The following is a 23,933-nucleotide window of genomic DNA, read 5'->3' as shown; positions in this document are numbered from 1 at the left end:
GGGGGGGGGGGATGAGAGGGCAGGACCCAGAAGAGGGAGCAGAGATTTTGAAGTTGGGGACCTGCATTTGAATCCTGGATTTGCCTGTGACTGTGGGCAGGTCACTCCGCCAAGCCTCGTTTCCTTGTCAACAAGGGGACTAATGATGAGGAAATCAGTGCAGCGAGGGAACAGAGAGTAGGAGACGTCCCTTGAGGACCCTGTGTGCCTGTCCCTGTGCTTGATAGCCATCGTGTGTGTGTGTGTGTGTGTGTGTAAGATAACCTGTGAAGCTCTCTGGCATGCTACTACATACGTACACACGCACACAGGGATGTTGTGAAGTAGCACGTGGGTGGGGCGCAACAAACTCTGCTCCTTCCTCCCCAGAGGGATCCTTCTGAGTCAAGATCCTAAATCCCACAGGACTCCTGGTGCTTGTCACTAGTGGGTCCCCGCTATTTGTGACAGGTATGTGTCCTCTGAAGACAGATGTTCTTGCTGGCCGCCGCCACCTCCTATGCTGGCATTTCCATTGCTGTGTGCACAGTAACCTCCACAGACTCCGGGGTCCATTCCCACCAGGGGCTTTGGTGCTTGGTCTAGTGCTGGTCTCACAGTGCCTTGCTTGCCTGGGGAGAGAGAAGAGGGACAGAACACAGAACTGTCTTGTGCTCACCTTCCAGTGTCACCAGAGCCAGCTGGGAAGCCCAGCTGAGCTTGCAGAGGGCAGAAGGGCTGGTGCCATGGGAGAGGTTCTGCAGAATGGTTAAATGTCCTTCCCCTGCCGGATTCCAGGGCCAGGGCTTCTCAGCGTAGCTGTCAGGATTTTCAGGAGTGAACTCACCGTCCCTCACCCTAACCAATGACTTTGTCTCAAGGCCTTGCCCTTCCCAAGCCCTGTACTCACCTGGTTGTGAACCTATCCTGCCTCTGGCCCTGGGTGAGAAGAGAATCTTTTGGATTTGGAACATTGTGAGAGATATTAGGACTGAGAAGAGGTGACCTAACTCTGAAAGCCACACGGAGAGTAGTGACCAATATGTATCTCAAGCAGGAGTACCATGTGCAAAGAAGAAAGCCTCAGGTCCTGCCTTCCTTACTTCCCCAGGCCCTCTGTGCCTTTCCTGGGGGGACATGTCTGTGCACGTGCCACCACTCACATGGCTGCTCCGTACTCGCCTCTGCTGCTGGCCTGACCAGCATCCTGGTTGAGACCTGAGCAGCTGTATGTGCCCATTAACTGTTCTGGTTAATGGCTTTGCTGTTGTCATCTTGAAACTCTTAGCAGTTGTTGAACCAGGGTCCCCTCATCTCCTGTAGCGTTCTGTAGCTGGCCCTGCTCCGGGTGCGCTCTAGGCCAGGCACAGTGCCGGCCCACCCTGGTGGAGCGAAGGCTGGTTCAAGGAGCTCACCTTGGGCGTGACTTCCTGGCTCTGCAAGTTCCCTGAAGGCAGATCTCTGAATCTTGGTAATGAACCTGTAAGAGCCCCACAAAGAATCTTGCTTTCCGAGGGGTCTCAGAGATGGACAAGCAGGGCAAGAGGGAGTAACGGGGAAGAAAAGGGGCCGAGGCTGCCAAGAGGCTGGTGGGCAGATGGCAGTGTGTGGTCTCGGGACGCGAGGCTGGCACACTGCTGCCTCTGACTTTGGACTCTAGTCAAGGTCCCGAGTTTTTGCACTTGGGTGTCTTCTCCTCTTCCCTTCCCCATCTCCTTGGACTGAGCTAAAGATCTAATGGCCAGAGGAGATCTCAGTCAACACAGGGCTTCAGAGAAGCAGTATTCACCTGCAGGCCACCAGAGCTGACTGCAGAGGAGATGCAGCCTGATCCCTGGCAGGCCTGGCAGGGCTGTTGGATCTCTCAGGAAGTGCCGTGAAAAGAAGGTACCACCTTGGAAGCCATGAGACACCCTCCCTGAGCCCTCACTTCCCCCAAGAGGCCTGGCCCTCTGCTCCCCTCCCTTCCCTTCAACCAGACAGCCAGACGGTCAAGGTCGATGTCTGCAGCACTGGGGAATTCTATCCTTTGAAATAGGCCCCTCTCTTCTTGGAGGAGCAAATAGTTCCTAACAGGACCTGTTTGCGGTGAGAGATGAAGCTGCAAACACAGGCCTCTTCAGGCCAGACAGAGCCTCCTTGTCTTGGGGGTGCATCAAGGCCACGGGTACAGCACTTGGGTTTCCCGCCGGCCCCCAGGGGCTGCGTGCTGACTGGGGCCCTGTGTGTAGAGACCAGGAGAGACAAAAGCCTTTTCACTTCCCAGGGCTTGGCATTCCTCTCTGACTACCCGCCTCTCCCCCAAACACACCCTGGCAGTGAGCTTGTCTCCACAGGGCCTTCAGATTGCTTGGGCAGGAGTGGCCACTCAGAGCGCCTGCAGGGAAGCCATGCCCTCAGAAGCTCCAGCGCCTTCCCTGAAAGCCAATGCCAAGCATCCCCCCGGGGAGAGGGTGTAGTACAGGGGTTGCTCCCCAGCATGAGCCGTGGGTGTGGGCAGACCTGGGTTCAAATCCCAGCCCTGCCCCACAAGTACTGATCTGGACTATTGGCTAGGTGTCTGAAATCTAGGCCTTGGTTTTCTGTTTTAGAAGATGAATATATATAGCTATAACGGGCATTACTGGGTTCAATGACAAAAGGGTAAATTATTATATCAGCATTAATTGTCCTGACATGGATAACTCAGCTGTGGTTCCCTAAGAAAATGCCCTCGTGTATAGGAAATGCAAACCATGATGTGTGTAACTTACTCTCAAATGGGAAAAAAATACAACCTATGGATATAGACATAGTATGCAAATGGAAAGGCAGAAGTGACCCAATGTTAGCAGTGGCTGAATGGGGTGAAGGGCACTCAGTACAAGAAGCCCCTTACTAAGTTGCTTTAGATGGTGATGGGAAGAGGTCCCCTCGCCCAGATAAGCAGCATGCACAAGGGTGTAGTGACCACAGGTGCAGGCTCACAGCAGGCCCTGATGTGTCATCTGTAGGAGCTTGCTGAAGCCCCAGTCATCCAGGGGTAAGGGACTTCCACTAGGTCCCTATCCTAAAACCATAACCACAGGGAATTCAAGGAATCCAGCGCTTCCCTTCCCTCCAAGGCCAGTTTGTCAAGTAAGGCAGCAGATTAGGAGAAGGAAATTTTTAAACAAATCCCATCCACACTGGGGGAGTTGACATGTTCCTGGCATTCGCCCCTGGTGTGGGGTTGTCTTGTGGCTTTGCCAGCTGTGGGATTTGGAAATGGAGGCCTAGTCTTTCTGGTGTGAGCAGCTGGGCACAAGGGGGCCTCTGAGGCTTCTCACAAGCACAACTCTCTGTGGAAGATTCTGCTCCGTTTCTTGCCTGCTGATCCCATTGCTGTCTTCAGTTGCCGATAGAAACAGTGGCAGTGCCGCCATTGTGAAAAGTGGTTGTTGGGGGGAGACTCAGGGCTAGACTTGCAGGTGTTCCTTCCTCCAGACTTTGCCACCAAGGCTGCCCTGTGAAAAGCACTTGGGGAGGGTGCTTTTCCTTCCCGTGTGGGTGCTAGGAGCATTCTACTATAAAGAGGGATCTTAGCTGGTGGTGTGGAGACAGCTGGAGCAAGAGGCCAGGCCACCATGAGGACCACCTGTTTCTGATGACTGCAGGGAGCCTGGCAGGCCGCTCTGGGTCTGCAGTGGGAAGGGGAGTACCATGTCCTGCCCTCTTCCCTATGGTAGGAGCAGCCCTCCATGCCCACTGCCCTAAGAACCCAGACAGCTGAATACCAGGGTACAAGTAATGTGTCCCCTGCCCTGCCTGCTCACAGCCCTTCATTGGTCTCATATGAGAGCCGTCTCCAAGATGGCACCTACTGTCTCGACCTCCTGGTATTCATGCCCTTGTGCATTTTCCTCCCACAAGGGATCTAGGCTGGCCCAGTGGAACCAGTAGATGGTGGAAGTGGCTTGGGGTGAATCCCAAGTCAAGGTTAGGAGGAGCCTTACAGCTTCTGCCTGAGTCGTTCCGGAATGCTCGTGCTTGGGACGTTCCCTCGCAGATCTTAGCCGCCATGCTGTGAGAGGACCAGATGCCCTGGAGAAGCCGTGGGTGGTGCCCTTGTCAGCACTTGGGCATCCAGCCACAGCTCCGTGAGAGACCACAGTGAACTCAGAACCACAAGGAAGAATGATCAATGGTCGCTCGAAGCCGCTGAGCTTGGAGCAGTTGATAATCTGGAACGTGTGGATAGCCAGAGGATCCAAGTCCATGACCAGGGCCCAGGAGTCGGCTGGTTTCTCCCAGTTGGTGTCCAACTCTACCCCCTGTTATCATGCCAAGTTCTCTGGCTTTTCCCCAGGGTGGAAGACCCAAATGTGGTTTAACTCCAGAGGCTGCTGAATGACAAGCCTAGAGGTAGCGAGGGGCGGTGCAGTGTGTGAATACTTGCATTCATCTTCAGAGAACAAGACAGGCCGTGCCGGCTCTTTTTCAATAGAATGAGTGCTCTCAGAGGTAGAGGCTGACCTTGTTCATCATCGTGTCCCCCAAAGCCTCACTCTTACCAGGCACGAGTTCCTCTGCATGGTTGAATTAATTTAGCCTGGACCTCTAGGAGGAGGGGGGCTGTGTGGGCAGGTCTTCTGGTCCGGAGAAATCTTTTGAGAAGCCTTCAGTACAGGCCAAGCGCCCTGCTGTGACCGCTGCCTCTCCGTGTCGCTCAAATGCCCAGGAAGGGCCTGGGGTCCCCCAGAGAGTGCGTATGCCATGGCCCCTGGCCTCAGGGAGCACTTACCATTGACACAGCAGGTGGTTGACAGAACTCTTGTGGCCGGTGCTGCCCAAAGCGACACCAGCGAAGATAGAGCAGAATTAAACAGAGCCACCAGCCCTGTTCGCTGAGAGGAAGAGTAGGTGGGTTTGTTTAAAATACTCCCATTACAGTCAGTTAACCTTTATGTTCCCTAAATGAAAATTGTATAAACCTGAAATTTTCGTTGATCAGGTTGCCTAGGAACCAGCAGCAGGTTTTCATAAGACAATGGAATAGATTGTCACCGATAGGGCTATTAGGAAGCAAGCTGGTTAGCGGTATTATTCCCCATCCTGGTGTTGGCGTTAGGTAATTATCTCTCTGCCTGTGCAGGGCACGCCCACCTTCCCGGGCTGGGGCAGGTTCACGCAAATAAGATTCCTCAGCTGCCTTTCTCTCTCTGAATCCCTGGAGTCCAGGAGCAAATCACCACCCCTGGGCTTATAAAAGAAACCTAAAAGAGCCAATCTGGTGAATTTATTTATTTTTAATCACCTTTCCTTCTTGTTCCCCTACTTGCAGCAATAATACCCTAGTAGCCCTATCAGTGACAAGCTATTGCATTATCTTATAAAAACTTGGAAAATAAATAACCAAAAAATTTACAGTGGTAACTTTTATTTAAAAGGCCATCCTGAGACACTTCAGTATGTCTTTTTAGTATTTTTTTCTCCATTATATGCATTTTTTTGTTGTCCACAAAGTCACGGTAATTTACAGTTACAAATGAATCTCATCTTACCATAAGGGTGACCAGCTGTCCTGGTTTGCCTGGAACTAAGGGTTTCCTGTATCCGTTCTGTTTTCCAGTGTGCTTTTCTATAGCTGTGTGGCCTTCTATCAGTGTGGATGAGCCAAAATCAGCTTAACCAATTTTTTCAGAACTTTTGGGAGATTGTTTAAATTACTATTATAACTGATACTTCTGGTGAACAGCCTCATCCATGTGTGCAGTATAGATTCCTACAAGTAGGATTGTTAGGTTAAAGAATGTGCACATTTATAGGTTTTTGATGTATCATTTTCTGATATGTATCAGAAAAATATGTTCCAATTCCTATCCCTGTTCTCTGTACCCTCATGATCTCTTACTCAAACAGTCCTTTATCACTGCCAATCTGATAGGTGAAAAAATGTCTTATTTGGAGAATGTATGCTTCTTTACGCTTGTGGTCACTGTCAATTTGTAAATTTCCTGTTCATGTCTTTTACCCATTTCTCTTTTGGATGCTCTTCTCATCTCTTAATTACTCTTTGTATTAACCACATTGGTCATTAGTCATGTGAACCATTTTTTTAAGCAATATATACTGCACACAGTTTAGCTAGCTCTTGACATCTCAGGCATGCTCTGAGCAATAGCAGTCTTCTGAGTCACAGCAAAACCTCATATCTCTTATACTAAGTGTAGTTTTTGCTTCTATACCATATGTCCCCGGACTGCTTTTTTTTGTGGGGGAGAAAGGGAGTTGATGGAGATGGAACCCAGGGACGCTCTACCACTGAGCTATATCCCCAGCTCTTTATATTTTTTATTTTGAGACAGGGTCTTACTAACTTGCTGAAACTGGCCTTGAACCTGTAATCCTCCTGCCCCAGCCTCCCAAGTCTCTGGGATTACAGGTGTGCACCACTGTGCCCTGCCCGAGACTGCTTTTTAAATGAGATGCCTGGTTCCTTTTTCCTCCGTCACTGCCAGGCTGCATGCTGTTACTGTTGCTATAAGCGTCCCTGCCTTCCTCTGCCATAGCCCATCTTCATCAGCAGTCGAGTGGATCACCAGCTAACAGTGCTTGTTAAATTTGTCCTTAAACTCAAAGAGCAAGTAAGCCCTGAGCAAGGACCTGAGGTGCCCTGGTAAAATGGTGTAGGAACTTTATCAGGCCAAAGCAATATTTGCCGAGTCATATTCGTATAGTTTAGGTTGCTAAATTAAGTGACCTCTGGGTGTGCACTTATAGGAATAAAACATTTTAGAGGCAAAAGATAGAAAAGATGAGTAACTGCTTGAAGGTGTAGGTGGAAAAAAAGAGAGACCCTATAATCCAGATGATCAGGATCAGTGTTTAATCTATGATGGCCCTCAGGGGAGCAGTGATGTGGGTTTTATGGAAATGGCATTATTGCTAACCTAGAAATTTTGAAAGACCTGGGTTCTAGGCCCCCACCTCCTGGAGATGGCTTTCAACATGATACCCAAGCCTTCCAGTGCTTAGCTTTCTGATCTATGAGATAGAGCTAAGACTGAGCGGCCTGTCTACTTTATAAGAGAGAGAATCGTATGGCTTGATGGGAAGATCCCTGGCCTGAAGAAACATCAGAGGAATTTGTACAGAGGACCCAACGACCGCGAGGGCTGGTGATTATTGCTGTTTGCTCACAGACATATCCCTCAGCCATTGGTGGCCTCCTTAACTGTCATGCTTTCTGCACAGGCTTCCATCTGAGCTGGCCTGTGTGTGTATCTTTAGCTTATGTCCTTGCTGCCCTTCCAGAACCTAATTTCATCCTTGTAGGTTTTTCCAAAGCAGGATTTGCACAAGTGGTGCGTTTTCTTAAATATTTATTTTGCAGGCCATTTACTCACCTCGGCAAGGCTATTTTTACAGTGAGTAAGGAGCAAGGCTAAAAATAACTTCACTTGTAACCACATCGGTTCTGCATTTGACATTTACGTGGAATTCATTTGCATCTCATTTGTTCGCCTCTCTGTTTAACAGGTAGAATGTAAGAAAGCTCAGCCGAAAGAAGTCATGTTCCCACCTGGGACAAGAGGCCGGGCCCGGGGGCTGCCTTACACCATGGATGCGTTCATGCTTGGCATGGGGATGCTGGGTGAGTCTAGACAAGTGACTGGGGGTCACAGTGGACCGGGAGGGCTATGGAGACCTGTAGGCTCACCTGGGTCCCCTATCTGTTGGGCAGACTGTCTGAGCCTGTTTTCTTATATATAAATGAGGATAATCACTCCCCTTCAGGACAATCATGATGATCCCATGAGCCCACCTGTCAGTCATCCTGCCCCAGCCAGCTCATAGGGTACTTGATACTGTTTCCTCTTTTTTCCACCCTTTCCTCAAAAGGAGAACAGGTCTCTCTCTTCGGGAGTTCTTCAGACCTTTGGGCTCCTGGTGGGCTTAGCTTGGGTGGGCTCAGGCTACATTTTCTAAAACTTAGGAGAGGAGGTGGTGAGGGTAGGTGATAATCCTGTCTATTTAAATGATTAACATTTTCCTCTTGGGATATCAAAATTTGCATTTAAATGGATGTTTTAAATAGCCTGTTTTACTCTTTATTTGCAAAAAAAAAAAATGATGAAAGACAAAGTGTGTTTGTTCTGACTAAAAATGATCTCTCCTGGCTTTTAGAGAAATTGAGTTGCATATTATGCCCCTTTCCTTAAAGGTATCTCTGTCCGTCCTGCGTAGATAATTGAAAATCTCACCGCTTAAATGGCATGAAAGATGGAGAAAGCCGGGGCATGCGTAATGGTGTGGGTCGCAACAATAATTAGAAATTTCAAGGCGAGAGAACGGTATTTTTGTGCAAGTTATTGTGTGTCGGGAAAATACTAATTAAATGGGATAAATGGTAGTTAATGGTAAAATTCCATTCAGTCACATGAGCGGTCTAGTTTTAATGGGTTTTCCTTTGGTTTGGCTTAGAGTCCCTCTTCTATATTGTTTGATACGCTCTTTATGTATTTTCAGATTTGTTGCTGTTTAAATCATTCTTGTCTTAGTTTTAAGTTTATAAAACTTTTCTTAATCTTATAAAGAATCATATCTCCTTGTCTGAGAAAATAACAAGGGCAGGCATAGCTATTTTGATGAACTTGAAAAAATGGAGAGGGATGCCATCAAAAATATTAAAAGTGGGCACGAGGCTACTTTTTCTGAAATTGATTTTTTTAAGATTTAACGGACTTTCCAAGAAAAAATTATATTATAATTCTCTAAAAAAAATTGGCCAGATGATTCTGAAAACTTATTTTGGAAGAAGAAATAGGTGAGAATAAATACAGAGAAATGAGAGTTTGGTTAAACTAGTGTTTAACCAAATACCAGAACATAACACAAAGCTGCGATAATTAAAGCTATGTGGTACACAAGACTGTATCCAACTTAGGATGACTTGACTTAGGAATTTTCTACTTTGCAGTGGTGAGGAAGCAGTATAGATCCTTGGAAACTATGCTTTAGATTTTGAACTTTGCTCTTTTGCTGGGCTCGGCATCTGTCAAGGTGATGGGGGCAGTAGTGAGTGACAGCTCTGGCTGGACTCGCTGTCTGTCAGGCTAGGAAACAGTGGAGACTCCGCATGCTGTGTTGTTAAGCCCGGGTGTTCAGTAGGTTAGGTGTATTCAATACATGTTCAACTTACAATGTCAGGATGTAACCCCATCGTAAGTCGAGGAATGTATGGAAATACGAAGACTTGTTGATTGAAAAAGTTAAAAAGCCTAAATAAAATAAATATTTTCTATGTGAGAGTAATTGTTATTTGTTAAAATCAGTGAGAACTATTTCCCGGTTGCAATATGAAAATTGCTTAGCTCTTGCTTTAAAAAATAATTTTTATTTGGTCTTCATCTGATGTCATATGTCAGAAACACTCCACATGAGGTACTGATTTTCAACGCTGAAATCAGACTTTAAGAGAAAAAGAGCTGATGGCATTACCATCTGCTGACTTTGGGAGTCTTGAATTTGAAATGAGCATAAAGGCCTTAGGGCGTGCATAGGGGATTTTCTGGGGTCCAGATCTTCAGACAGTGCTCCACCTAAGTGGGACTTGACCGTCTTAGCATTCTGGAAAAGAAGGCACTGGTTTTTCTTCAGGGAGAAGCAGAGGTGCCAAGCAGAGCCAGCTCCATTTATGTAACTGATAAAAAGCAAAAGCCCAGCCACATCCAGCATCCCCAACTCTGAGCCACCTCTACACCGACACCCTGGCCTGAGTCCCCACATGGACGAACACCAGGGCTTCATCGTGGGAGCCTAGGTAGAGCAGGAGGCATTCACCAGCAGGTTGTCTGTGCTCCCCGACTGCAGGCCCCACCCTGGGCTGGAGTGGGATGCTGGGGTTGAACCCAGGGCTCCCTAATACCTTATTAATAACAGCTCCCAATTTGAGTACATACTACTACAACTTGGTGATTAGAGGACACACATTTTTGCCTCCATATTTTAAACACTTCTGTGGACCCATTTGCAATCCATGTGATAAGAGAGCATCATGCAGTTTAATTACCAGCACGTTCTTTTCTTTCTGAATGATACGTGAAGGTGTATCTTATTAGTCATGGCATCTAGGATCTGATGAAGTCCAGTAGTCCATGGTTAAAAACTTATGTGACTTGTGTTGTGGCAGTTGCAGCCTCTTCCTCCAGCCCCAGCCTCCACCCAAGGAATTTGCCAGAAGATGGCTACTCAGGGATGATCCAGAGATCCACATGCTAGACTCCAGGCAGCACCAGCCCCGAACCTCTTGAATTCCCAGCCACTATATAAGGTGTCCAGATGCCTGCAGAGCAGAGTCTCCTAAGAGGTCCCAAAATGTGACCCGGGCCAGGAACCAGCTCAGCCTAGCCTAGGTCCAGGAAGAGTGCATCTGGGGAATGCACTCGCGGTCTGGCTGGCCCGTCACATCCCCAGGCAGCCCAGCACCTCCCACCCAGCCTCCTCCAGCTCTCTCCCTGTAGCCTCCCTGGCTGCTCTCAGTAAGCACAGTGGTTCAGCTCCGAACTGGGCCTCTCAGCTTGCTAGGCCGTGATGCTGCCACCATTGTGCTGCAACTAAAGCCTTTAAGTCCCTCATCAAAGATGGCTTCCCTTGGCTTCTTCCCTCTATAGAGGCAGTGTGACTTCAGCAGAGTCTAATCCTTGGGTAGGGTGCCTGACGTCCATGGATTACACCAGTCACCACCTCCATGGTGTACTGTTCGCATTGTCACTCCTGGAACCGGTGCTGTCACCACCCTCAACAGTGTGGCTGATGAACTTGGCTCCTGCAGAAAAACATGTTTTTTAAAATTCATTAATGAATGGAATGAGATGAGATATCAGGGCCTTAACCTCCTTGGGAGGGATTGTTTATTTTTTTGTTTATTTATTTTTTGGCAGTACTAGGGATCGAACCCAGGGGTACGTTACCACAGAGCTACATCCCCAGCCGTTTTTCTTTTTTCTTTTTTTTTTTTTTAATTTTGAGATAGGGTCTCACTGAGTTACCCAGGCTGGCCTTGATTGTGATCTTAAGTCAAACTATGAACCATTAAAATTTATTTCTTCAACAAATGTTTCCTGAGTCCCTATTAAGGGCCAGGACACCATTCTACACACTTAGTGTACAAGCAGGGAACAGAGCCTCTGATCCCAGGATGCTGACATCCTGGTGAGAAATCTGAGACCACCAGTATACTGATCTATAAATGACTTGGACTCTGTTGAACTAATTTACAAATATCCTTCACAAGATTTCCTCCATGCTTTGGGAGGCCTCATGAAAGGGGGACCGATGAGGTGTAGTTGTCCAGTTATTCATTTGCGATCTCTCTTGATATGGCTGCAAATATCCTCTGGGAAAACCTCCACCAGTTTGGGTTTCAGCTTTCACAGCTTTTGATAGAATTGTGGAATAATCAGCCCAATGGGAATTTCTTACAAAGAATGTAGGCGAGAAGAGAAGACAAGGGTCATCCTAGGCCCTGTCCCCTGCCCTGGAGCCAGACAAAACCAAAAGCCACTGTGCCCTTTAGAGAAGGTGTTTCTGCAGCCCCTGAGACTGTCCCACTGCCTTGCAGCCGCAGCGATATCCACAGTTATCTGAGAGTCTCCAGTTTTTCTTAATGAAAGTGGACTTAATAAAAGCAAACACTTGATTGTTGATATATCTGATTCCTCTTGGCCTTCTCTGCCCTCCGCCCCATAATCCCACTGCTTTTAACTCTCTTGGCCTCGTTGGGCACATGCTATTTATTTAACATGTTGGTAGAGAAATAGCACATTGCTGAAGCCCTGCAGAGCGGCTTCACCCTGGCAGGCCCGGGCATGGAGAGATACTGTTGATGGGCTAACCCTTTAGCCAAAAGCATTCTTAGGCACACTTACAGCGGGAAGCACCCATGAAATCCCAGCCCAGTGTTCCCCAACATTAAGCTTCATCTGAAGTAAAAGCAAAATGTAAATAAGTCATCCTTGATTGAGTAGGGCTGAGGAGCCACGATCTGCTGGCATTCGATAACACATCAGGAGACCAGCAGGAACTTAGTCACACCTCGAGACTTGTTTATAATTTCAGGTAGGATTTGTCTTTCCTAAAATTATCTGCTTGGGCCATTCCCAAGTAGGTCTCTGTTTGTTCAGCTGTTTTCTGGTGGACAGAGGAAGTTAGTTCAGAATTGTGCCGCTCATCACTCTAGAGCAGTGCGGTCTAATCCAGCTGTGATGGTGGGAACCTCGTATGTCTGCACAAGCCAACGCTGTGGCCACTAATCTGATGTGCATCCTAGCTGTTGCACTTCAGATGTGACTTATGCAATGAAGGAATTGATGTTTTCATTAGATAAGAGTTTTAATTAAATTTAAATTGCATAGCACAGGTCTGGAGGAGCCCCTGCCACTCAGGATGATTCCAAGGGCCAAGCGTCTTTATATAGACTTTGGCTTTTATGTCCTTGCCTAGGAAGAACTCTGGGTACTTGATGTTTTGTCTGCTTGCAGACCTCGTGGAGTTGATGTGGTGCTCCAGGCAATGTTCCGGACGTCGTACGGCAGATGTCACACTGTGGCAGTTCCCTGGATAAACAGCCCTAGTCTCTGGTCTCTTTCAAGTCAATGGCTTGACGGGAGCAGTTTTCCATGACTGAGTAGCTGAGTAGCAGAGCCCAGAACAGGATGAGTCATAGAATCATCTAGAATACAAGCATTTCTTCTTCAAGATTTGGAGCAAAGATCTAGAGCCACAATCTTGAAAACCTTCCCTGCATTCCCAAAATGAGTCCCAAAAGGAGCCCCTGGGCACAGCCAAGTTCTGTTGTTGATTGCTGATTTTGCTGCCACAATGGAAAGCCGATCTGCAAGAAAGGTGGTCATCCAGGCAGAAGGCTTGGTTTTTTTACTTTAGTGACAAGAGATAATTACTGTGGGATTGATCAGGCGGCCAGAGTACTGGAGCAAATAAATTGTGCAGTGGCCAGTGCGGGAGGGGCCCGGCTGCTAATGGAAGTGGCGGCTGGGTCATCCCGCTGTAATGGGGCTTGATGGAGCATCCATGGGTCTGCAGTAATGTGCTATTGATATGCAGCCAGCCAATTTCCCCCATGTGGCTGGGGCTGTGAGCCGCTGGAGCAGAGCTGGGCTGCACAGCAGTAAATGAAGAGGAAAATTGAAGTAATGTTGTATTATAAATTTATAATTTCATCTGCCTGACCTCGAGGGTGTTCAGGGATGGGGGCGTGGAGATGAGATCCCCCACTCTGGCAGGTGCCAAATTCTCATCTTCCTCCTTCAGGAGACGATGATATGGACCTGTCTGGAAAGAGTGGGGTGAGGCCCAAAGTTGGGGTGAACTTGACCACACTTTTCTTTTTTCCTGTTGGAGACTTTTGGGTATGCCAGGAAGAAAGCATGTTTTAGTCAGGTCGTGCGGGTGGCCTGAGTACAGGGAGGCACTGGCCCTTCTACCATCCTCTCCCACACCAAGGGAAGGTGACACATGGGCTTATGCTTTTGCTGTCAGATTAACACTAAAATATTTAAGACCCCCAGCTCTGAAGTTAGAAGCAAAGGAGCCATTTTTCATTAGGAAAGCCCTTAGGCAGCAGTGATTTGGCTGTATGCATATAATCCGTTTATCAATATTGTTGAAATAATGGTATAAGAAATCTAGTGCTGAAAGATCTGATTTGATAGCAGGTGATTAATTTGGAAGAGAATTGAATTGCCCAGCCATGAAATAAATAACCAAGGAAGGAGTCATTTTGCGTGCATCTATTTAAGGCATCTAGCTCTGGCTACTGTCCCTTTTCTTCTCTTACTGCTCCTTCAGGACCTGAGCTCAGGGTCCCCCTGGGCTCCTCCCTTCAGAGAACAGTCAGTGCAAAGCTTCTGGGCCATTCCTTCTCATCTGTGCATGAAACACCATGCACTGAGAAATAGCGGCCCAGGGGCAGAACAAGTAGCCAGGTCCCGTTGGAAGACAGTTCACTGAGCCCATGGGTTTGATGTGACTACAGATTTGGAGAGGCTCTGACTGAAGCAAGGCAAAGACACCATAATTGGTCTCAGTTGAGAATTTGTGTATCAGTGCTGCAGGGGACCTGCAAGACTTTTCTACAGGTGGCAAAACTCAGGCTCCAAAAGAAAAGGAAAGACCCATATTTGTGTCAGGCTGGTACAACAAAATTCTATAGACGGGGCAACTTGAGCAGCTTTTGAACAATAAACATTTATGACTGTTCTTGGAGGCTGGAAAATCCACAGTCAAGTCAAGGGCCCATTCTTCATAGACAACACTTTTTGCTGGGTCCTCCCTCACTTATTGGAAGGGGTGAGGGTCTCTGGGGCCCAAAAGGGCCTCAGTCCCATTCATGATGCTCTACTCTGTGACCTAACCATCTCAGATCCTAATACTGTCATGTTAAGGGTTAGAATTTCAACATAGGAATTTAGGGAGACATGAGCATTCAGATCGTAGTAATCCCCAAGAGCATGGTCAGGCCAGAGGCAGGAATGAATCTGTCCCCTGATTTCCAGACCTGCAAGAACCTGTTCTGGGTTGGACGACAGGTCCTCTGGTCACAGGCAGAAGCCACAACACCAACATCCACAGGGAGGAGAGGGACAGTGGGTCCTGTCCCAGGACCTCTGAGGCACAAAAACACTGAATGGGCAGCAGGAAGACCAGTCAAGTCTTTGACTCATGATGGCAGAGTGAAGAAAGATGGAATTTGATAAATGATCCTTTTCCTTAACCCTGGTTTTGCAAGGTCAGAAAGTGTTTGGTGTGACATGTAAGATTCACTGAGGAGGAGGAGGATGAGACCCAAGGGCTTGCGTTGAGGGGTGTTGTTGAAGGGTCAAACAGAAGGGCCGACATGTTTGAAGTGGTCACACTGGAGAACCTGGAGTCTGTCCTAAAGCCACCCATCAAAGTGACTTCTCACCAGCATTTTGGTGGCAGACAACAAGCAGCGAACTATAAGCAACAAAGGAGATTCTTGGAAGGTGCATGGGCAGTGCTCCTAGACTGACAGGAAGGTAGAATAGGACTCAAGAGACAGGCAGGAGTAGGGGAGCTATTGGTCAAAGCTCCAGCCCCAGCCAGTGGTTCAGCCCAGGAATGACCAGGTCAGGCAACCACCGTTTCCACCTCTGGATGCTGGATCCTGCAGCTGTGCCAGGGTAAATTCTGAGCCATCCCCTTCTTTGCCCACTGCTCAGTAGCAGATCCCAGGGAAGACTTCCACTGGCCCAGGGCCCAGTTCACCAGCTGCCTCCCAGCCACCTAGCTCCAAGCTGGAAGGAGGCATCAGGCCTTCACCAGGTCAAGAGGTGGAGGCTCAGGTCCTGGGCAGCCTGAAAACAACCACAGACATCCACCTTGGAGGACAAAGCAAAAGTCTGGCTAGTGGTTATGGGGAGCCGTGGTGACATTTTAAGAGCATGAATGACCTAAGTTGATCATACACCCAAGTGGAGGGAAGTAAAGGGAACCTGGTGGGGCAGGGACAGGAGATGGCCCCAGATCTCTTGTGGCCAGTGAAACCATTTTCACTGGTCTCCAGTCCAGGGAGGCTGCACCAACCTTCACTGTAGCCAGAGTGAAGAGGCAGAAATATGAGCAGCAAAGTCCTGGTGCTAAGGTGACATCTCGTGAGGGGGTTAGTAACACTGGACAAGGTCCCACCTGCACCAGGACTTACCAGCAGGGGTTTCTCTGCACCCCATGCCCAGCCCAGCAGCAGTTTCCCTAAGTACCCACCCGCTGACAGTCACCTGTAGATCATCTGCTGAGACGAGGGTCTGGCAAAACTGACCACTGTGAAATGCTCATGAAGACACGTGGCCTGAGGCTTCCGAGTTGGGGCCATACTTTGTGGTCCACATGTTGACATGGCCAACCCCCATTCTCAAGGCGCTCTCAAAGACACTGATGCCACGGTGGAATGTCCAAGCTGGTTAAGTGGGTCTCTGGGACCCTCCCTCCCCCAGGCCAGGGCTCATTAAGCCCAGCATTTTCCACAAGCACAGGGTTGATCTCGAAGTTTATTCACTAAACTGTGACCCCTGGGTACCCGTGACCTGTTTGGTGCTGGCCCTGCTGTCCACTACCCTGGGAAGAGGCATTACAAGGACTTTAATCTCCTACTGTCAACAGCTTTTAAAGTAAAGTACATTGAGGGTAAGCTCTCCAAATGTCAGAGCCAGGCGCAGGCCCCATGTTTGGTGCTAATGTATGACATTTACTCTGCAGGTTGGAGAAAGTGCATGGGCTTTGGGAAGCCTGGCTGCCCAAATATGGGTTAATTACCAGCAGGCCGACAGCAGCACCCCCAGCCACAGGAGAGAGGTGGCCCAGGTCCTGGGTAAAGACCTCCCCAGAGACAAATCATTCCGTGAAGGAAAATAACTCAGGCTGTTCCTTATGACCATCCACCCTGGGAATGTACCCAGCTCAGAGGCAACTAACACTCGCTCTTTCTGTGTTCAAGGTTATCCCAACTTTGTGGCAACCTATGGCCGAGGCTACCCCGGATTTGCTCCTAGCTATGGCTATCAGTTCCCAGGTGAGTTACTTGGGTGCCCGGGGTGTTGGAAACTTGGGAGGTGGGCTGCATTGGGGAGGAGGAAGGAGAATCCTAAAAGAGAACATGACACATACGTGCCTCCATTGAAGAGATGCCCTATGTGTATTGACTTCTGAGTTCACTGGAGTCCAGGGTCAAGGGGCCTCAGAATTTCTGATGAACTGGAGTGCTTCATTGGTGCTGGGTATTTGAGAATAACAGCTTTTAAATGGAAAGGAAGAGACCAAACTCCCCTTGCTCCTTCATCTGAAGCCTGTTCGGGTCTCTTCTCCCTGGGTACTGAACTCCAGGCCCAGGATTTTCTTTCACTCCCACACCCTGTTGCCTGCTCCCAGTCCCTGCATCCACGTGCCTGAGGTCTGACGTCTCCCACCCTTCCTTCCGTCCCCCTCTTCTCCTCCAGCTTGGCTCTGGCCACCGAGGCTCCGGAGCCTTCTGGAGTATGTTGGTGTTATTCTGCTGGGGTTAGGGCCTGCTGTCCATCCTGGGTGGGGCTAGGTGGAGTCCCCTTTCCTCTCTGTGGGCATCAAAAGCTGGAGGCAGGGTGCACGGTGATGCCCATTCACACATCTGGGCTGCTGTGGCTTGAGGTAGCTGGCAGGCCTGGGGCCAGCCTGGGGGGGGGCATGGTCGATGGGGAGGGGATCGGGAGGATACTGAAGAAGTGATATCTTATGGGGCTTTGTTTTTCCCTGCAGAAATGAGCCCACCTTCCCCAGTCTCAGGGTCTAGATGAGAGTATATCGGGGTGCCTGAGGGTGTAAGGGAGGAGGTCAGCTGAGGAGTGTAGAGGAGCTCAGCACAGTCTTGTCCTCTGTGGGCTCTCTGTTGAAGGGGAGGTGCCACCCAGGAACTGGACATCTGGGGGAGTTTCACTCCGGGCTTGTCGCCTTGCCTTGACTTGGCCACCTGGGAGCATCAGGCTCCAAGCGCAACAGGGGACAAAGGGAGCAGAGATGTGACCTGGGTGGGCTGCTCTGAGGCTGACGGGCAGGAGGGCAGAGCGCCACTGGGGAGGGGGTTGCCCTCAGCCCACACTTGTGGGTGGGGAGAGGGGCTGAGGATGGAGGCATTTAGGACACTTGGAGCCACACACTCCAACCCAGGATGGAAGCCCAGGCACTTGTCCTGACTGTGACACCAACTAGCCTGGTGTCAGTGGCAGGTCATTCAGCTTCTCTGGGCCTCACTTCACTTCTCTGTGAACAGAGGGTTGAGAGGGGTCTTTGGGCCTGTGGAGGCCTCCAACTGTGCGGGTCACAGGCCAGGAGAGGGCTAGAGCAGCAGGAGGTCTGGGGTCAGGTGTGTAAGTGGGTTGGCTCCCTGAGGTGTCCCCTGGGGCCAAGGGAGTTTCCCCGTCTGGGAGGGACCCTTAGCAAGAATCCTTGGCCTCCCGGAGGAGGCCTTCCCTGTAGCCTCCCTGTGGCAGAGACCTTCTGCATGACTAGGGGCTCAGGGCCTTCAGTAAAGAGGGGCACGGCCCAGAGGCACCGCCAGGAGAGGAGCCAGGCTCAGGCAGCACTGTTGTTAGATTTTCCCCTGCAGGTGGGGACGTTGAGGCACAGGGAGATAGCAAACCCTGTCCAGCAGGGTCCCTGCGAGCCAGAGGCAGGGCCAGGACTTGAAGCCAGGCAGTGCGCCCACACTCCACCATCTCTCTCACATCTGTTTGCCCACAATGGAAACATCAGCCACTGAAATTGAGATTTAAACTAAGCCAAATTCAGTTCCTCAACCACACTGGCCATATTCCAGTTACCCAGTAGCCACATGTGGCCAGTGGCTACCCATGGTATGGATTGGAAAACATTCCCATCATCACAGAAAGTTCTGCAGGACAGTACTGTTCCAGATCTTAACAGAAGAGGTGGTTCCGATGCTGGCATGCTGTCCACACAAACCTGCCCAGCCTCCCCCAGCTCGGCTCCCTGGGGGTGCCATCCTGATCTGTGCTCTTGACACAGCCTGCCTCTCTTCACAGTCGGGTAGCCCTTGCCCCTTAGTGTGCTCCTGGTCCCAAGAGGGCAGAATCAGGAGAACTTAGTGTGGAATCATTTGGGAAACAACAAAGTGGACCCCATGCTAAGGCCCCTGGCTCATCTGAGAGGCTACTCTTGGGGACTCCATGAGGCAGCTTCAGAAAACCTGGCAAGAAACTGTCTCCATGACCTCCATCCCTGGTTCTGCCCCAGACAGACAGGCACACAAGAGTGGCCAGACTGAAGGTGGGCGGATGCAGTGGGCCTCCCTGAGCGCCCAGCCCTTCACCAAAAGCAAAGAAGGCCTTGGAGCTGGGGGTCGAGTGGGTGATGCTCCCAGTGCTCACGCTGTTCCAGCTCCTGAGCTTAGAGCACTGGCTGGGTCTGAATGGGACTGGAGGTGGACATGCAGGTGGACATGACTTTGTGACATTGCTCAGCTGCTGCATCACCACCACACCATCCTGACCTGCTGTGGGGAGCCGTTCCCTCTCAACTGCTCAGCTTTCCATGTCTCCATCCTTCCCATTCACACCCTTCTCTTAGCCTAATAACCAGAAAAGGGCCCCCAGTGGCCACAAGCGTGAGCTACCTGCTTCCAGGGAGGGTGAGGGTGTGAGTGGCCTTGACCAGGGAAGTGGTGGCCCAGGGGCCCCCCCCCGTGGTTGAACTGAGCCACCCCCACTCTTGGTGGAGAGCCAGGCCGGTTTCCCACTCCCAGCTCCCACCCTACAGGAGCTGCCCCTTGTAGAGCACTGGCTCTGCTAAAAGTCCCAGATGCCTCCCCAAGCAGATCCACACTAGCCCCCCAGCCTAGGGGCAGCCCCTGTGCTGCTGCGGTCAAGAGCTTGGTGGGTACTTGCTCCCTCTGACCCCTTCCTTAGCAGCTGGGTTAAGAAAACTCTGGAATGTTCTGACCTCCCTTTCTCACCTCTGGCCTCCGTGGCACGGTGCAAAGCAGGGACCAGAGCTGGAGCAGCCCAGCCTAACCCTATCTGGTGGATTCTGTTGACCTGTCCCCGTGCCCCAGGAATCCTGTGACTTTGTGACATTGCTCAGCTGATGCGTCACCACCAAACCATTTTCTCTGTGGTCTTCTCAGTATCCTCACTGTGTGCCCAATTCCCACCTCCAGCCCTGCCTTAATGCTGTGTGTGGACACCACGCCCTCAAGCCCCTTCATCCTGGCAGGGCCACGGGAGGCAGCTAGTGAAGAGAAAGGAAAGCAAACCCACCCAGGTCCCCGGGCTGCTGTGGCCTCCGCCCTCTGCTGTCACTCACACCAGTGAGCATTTAGGAAGATGCAGTTAATCCTTTTACAAAGCACCTTCCTTTTTACCTGTATTCACCGGCTCCAAATGTCCGTCTCCTCTGGTTGGGGGTCCACATGTCACTCCTTGCAACACATTGTCCCAGGCCACACCTGTGCCCAGCTTCAGGACTCTGAGAACAGATAGGGTGTTCCAAGGGGGCCAGTGCTAGATGCCTTTATTTGAGTGGGGAGTCGTTCTCTTGTGGAAAGGCTGGGTGTCAACCGGTCACTCGGCAGTGTCTCTTCTTCCCATGCAAGGTGTCCATCCCGGAAGCCTCAGGATCGGTGTGCAGTCTGAATTGTGAGGAGTGTGATCAGTGGTCCCCTGGGCCTCCTCTCATTTTGCCCATCCGGGCTTCTCATTTCAGTTTAATCTGTTAATTTCTGTTCTTATTTCACTTTGCAGACTATTTGCCGATTTCACAAGACATTATTTTTATCAACTAGCTCTTAAGAGAGGCATAGCAAATTGGGGTTTGCCACCATTTCTAGAGAGAGGACACAGTCCGGGCCTGGGCCACCCCTGCTGCTGCTAGTGCCCACTGACTGAGACTCTATGTCCCTGCTGCCTGTTGTTTGAATGAATATTCTTTTTCCTGTAATTTAATTCTTAGAAAAGACCTTGTTCCTTCACAGTTTTTTTTTTTTAACTTCTCCAATCCCCTCCCGTTTGCCCCTGTATGCATTGTGACCAACCCCACCCCCAGCTCCCCAGAATGTAATGGGGCCAAGGGAACTTCTCACAAACTTCATAGAGACTCCTCGGGGGATCCAGGAAGAAGGTGTCAAGTGTTTAAAATAATGACAAAACAGGCTTGTTGGGACATTTCATGGGGAGGCCCAGAGGGCTGTGGCTGTGTGACTCGGAGCGTCTGTGTTCTCTGGTGGGCGTGGCAGTGAGCGCACACACAGACCCCTCTCTGAAAACGTGCAAGAAATGTAATCCGGAAGAGCAACTGTAACAGCTTGTCTGAGTGTCTTCCTTGTTTGGTGGCCAGTCTCTCAGTGGCTGTCACCGTAAGAAGCATCCGTCTTTGAGAAGAGACAGTAGGGTTGCCCTGGCTCTGTGTCGGGCATGTGGGTGCCAGTGCACACTGGGTTGCTTCTCTTCAGTCTCCTAGTGGCACCTCCCTGCCTCCCCTGGTGGCACCACTGGGCTAGGACAAGCCGGGGCACTGAGGGCCCACCCTAATCAGGCCGCATCTCAGGGCTGGTACCCCTGATGGTCACCCCCAGAAGGATCTTTTCCCGTGATCCTGAGCCCCCCCACATCCCCCCTCTGATACACACCCTCTCTCTTGGGCTGAGGGCATACAGCTCGGCTGGACCCTCAAGAGTCACCCCTTTGTGCTCCTAGTTTGTGAGAAGTGACCCGTGCGCTTCCATTTGGTGCATCTGATGTGAGCGAATCCATACCTGTGCCTGTCCGTGTCCTTGAGAGCCAGCATGTGCATTTGGCTCATGTCATTAAAGATGCTTGATGTAAAAATTGGTTATTTTCCTTTTATTTTTTCCCCCGGGCTTTTTCATGAGTATTTTTTTTTTTTTATCTGTGTGGATCTCCCCCTACCCCGCTCCTTATTTTGGTTTGCTATGAATTGATTTGCTTTGGTGAACTTGTCCTCATGTGCTGGCCTCACAGTGGCCTCACAGCCATTGTGAATTTTCTTCCATCTCTGTAAATAGTTCATCTGTGCTGCTCCCTAATGACGTTTTATTTTTTTTCCCCTGTAAGCAACTGAGGTAGAAAAATAAATTGTTTACCATGGACATGCTGTGTGCTGCCGTCTCTTAGCCTGACAGTGTCCTGTTCTCGCTCTGGGGGAGGTGAATGCACTCAATAACCAGTACCACCGACAGCCCAGCCCGGTGCATGTCCACTCCCCCTGGCTGCCGCCTGCTCCCAGCCCTCCCTGCGCCCTGGTCCGCAAGAGCCCAGAGCTCTCCTGCTCAGGGCGATCCGCCCTTGAGCAGAGTGGCTGAGCTTCTGAATGCACCAGCTGCATGGTCCCGCCCCATGCCCCTTCCTCTGCCATCACTTCACCCCCAAATGAAAACGCCACTGGAACATCTGGAGCCCCTCACATCTGTGCACCAGGTGTGTGTGTGCACTCATGCACGTGCTTGTGCACGGGGGCCTGCATGTGGGGGTGCAGGTCGCTTGCTTTCCCAAGTGCCTGGAGCGGTGCAGGCTGGAGGAGACACCTGTGGTGACAGTGTGGAATGTTGCTGGACATGAAGGTCGAAGGCTCGTTTCCAGGTTGCACTTGGCCATTTAGGAGCCAGATGACTTTGAGCAAGTTGCATAACTTTTTAAGGCCTGAGATAAAGAAATTGCCTGGTTAGTTAGGTTGTTAAAATTAAGGGATTGTGTGTATGTATGAGAGAGAGGAGAAGAGAATGTCCTTTTCTCCCTGATGATGCTCCCTGGGCCTGCTCAGCAGTGAAGGGCGTGGTCCAGGATCCCCAGGTAAAGCCAGAGAGTGGCTGGGACTTCTGCACACCCTATCCCCTGGCATTCCTCACCCCGCCCTCCCCTTTCACTATCAAGCACTAGATTAGGAACCTGGTATCTGGCCCACTCCTTCAAAATGCTCACTGTGCAACTAAGGGAGAGAGGACCAGGCATCATGGGGCAGGTGCTCCGCTAGAGAAAGAAAAGTTCTTCGTGATATTCAGGAGACAAAGGCTGTCTCCTTATCCAGTGGCCCCCTAGAGATGGTGATGTAAGAAGTGGGTCTTGAAAATTTGGCTTGAATTGGCTGGTAAAGAAGGGAAAGAGGTATATCCCAGGCAGAGAAATGATATGCTTGGACATCAAATCAGATAGCTTTAGGGAGGAAGCAAGGAAAAGACAAAAGTAATAAGTAATAATTATAGCTTAAACAAAATAAGAATTTGTTTCTCTTTCCTGTGTAAAAGGAGTCAGGATGTGGCTGCACAGTATTAGGGTCCTCGTTCTTTTTGTTTCTTGTCATTCTACCCTCTTCAGCGTAAGACTCCACCTCCTGGTCTAAGGAGGCTGTTCAAGCTCCAGCCAATCACATACTCTTCCCTTAGGAGTGTCCCTCTTTCCTTTAATAATACATCTTAAAGCTCATGCCTGACATTCTACTTAGATCCTTCTGCTCAGAGCTTAGTCGTGTGGCCAGTTTAGCTGCAAGAAAGTGTCCAAAATGTCTCCATTCCAGGTAACAGTGTACCTCACTAAAAACAGAAAACTCTGATACTGGGGAAGAAGAGTGGAACAGGACCTAGGGGACAGTCTCTGCTACAATGTGTCCCAAGAGAGGACACACTGCAGGTTGAGGGATTGTGAGCATGCTGGGTACTGGGAGCTACCGGAGAGTCTTGGAGGAGGCAGGGTGTAAAGTAGGCGCGAGTTGGGTCTCCTGTTGGGCTCAGGAAGTCAGTGGGTCCCTGAGGCGAAGCACGAGGAGCACCTGGAGAGGGGGGATCTTGTCAGACCTCCAAACTGAGCCGGAGGATGTGGAGAGGCAGGGGCAGTGAAGAAGCTTCTAGGGGGGACCTAACCTAGGTTTGGGTTAGGGTTAGGGTTAGGGACAGAATGTCCCTCTGTCCGCATCCCTGCCTCCTCTCCACTCCACTTCACCCTCTCTTGGCCCCATTCCTGTCCCTGCCTTAGGCTGGCTAGTGGCCCTTTGGGATTTCCCACCTCTGCTGGGGACAGCAGGGTTAATGTAGCCCCGACTGCAAAGAAGTCTCAACAGCTGGCTGTGTGGCCTCAGCAACAGAGGACTCGGGGCAGCCAGGAGAGCCCGGCCAGCATCTCCTGGCCCAGGGCCTCCTCCTAAGACACTGTGCCCGCAGCAGGGGCCATGCAGTCCCAGGTAGGGAGACCTTTCTCCAGCCTGCTTGGCCTGGGCTCTGGTTCTGGAAATGCCAGCACATGCCCCTGCCACTTCAGTGACGGAAGGCAGGCCTGGTGTCAGGTGTAGCTGTGGGCTGATGGGGTCTGGCTTCCCAGAGCACTGGCTACCAACTGGTGCAGGCGAGTCCTGGCTCAGCAGAGGAGGGCGGGGATAAGGAACACCAGTTAGCCACTGCCTCA

The 23,933-nt window shown here is 50.3% G+C and overlaps 1 protein-coding gene across 1 annotated transcript in view; it reads left to right on the top strand.

Moving 5' to 3' along the window:
• The window catches only part of Msi2 (musashi RNA binding protein 2), a 371,527-nt gene that overhangs the window by 305,406 nt on the left and 42,188 nt on the right, over positions 1-23,933 (top strand). Inside the window, exons 8-9 of the mRNA XM_048788477.1 lie at positions 7,480-7,594; positions 16,475-16,549. Of these exons, the coding sequence (XP_048644434.1) occupies positions 7,480-7,594; positions 16,475-16,549 (190 nt within the window). The remainder of the gene's footprint in view (positions 1-7,479; positions 7,595-16,474; positions 16,550-23,933) is intronic.

This window comes from Marmota marmota, unplaced genomic scaffold (genome assembly GCF_001458135.2).
Source record: "Marmota marmota marmota unplaced genomic scaffold, marMar, whole genome shotgun sequence".
Taxonomy (NCBI): Eukaryota; Metazoa; Chordata; class Mammalia; order Rodentia; family Sciuridae; genus Marmota; species Marmota marmota.
The sequence above is the reverse complement of the archived record's forward strand: the minus strand, read 5'-3'. Positions and strand labels throughout refer to the sequence as shown.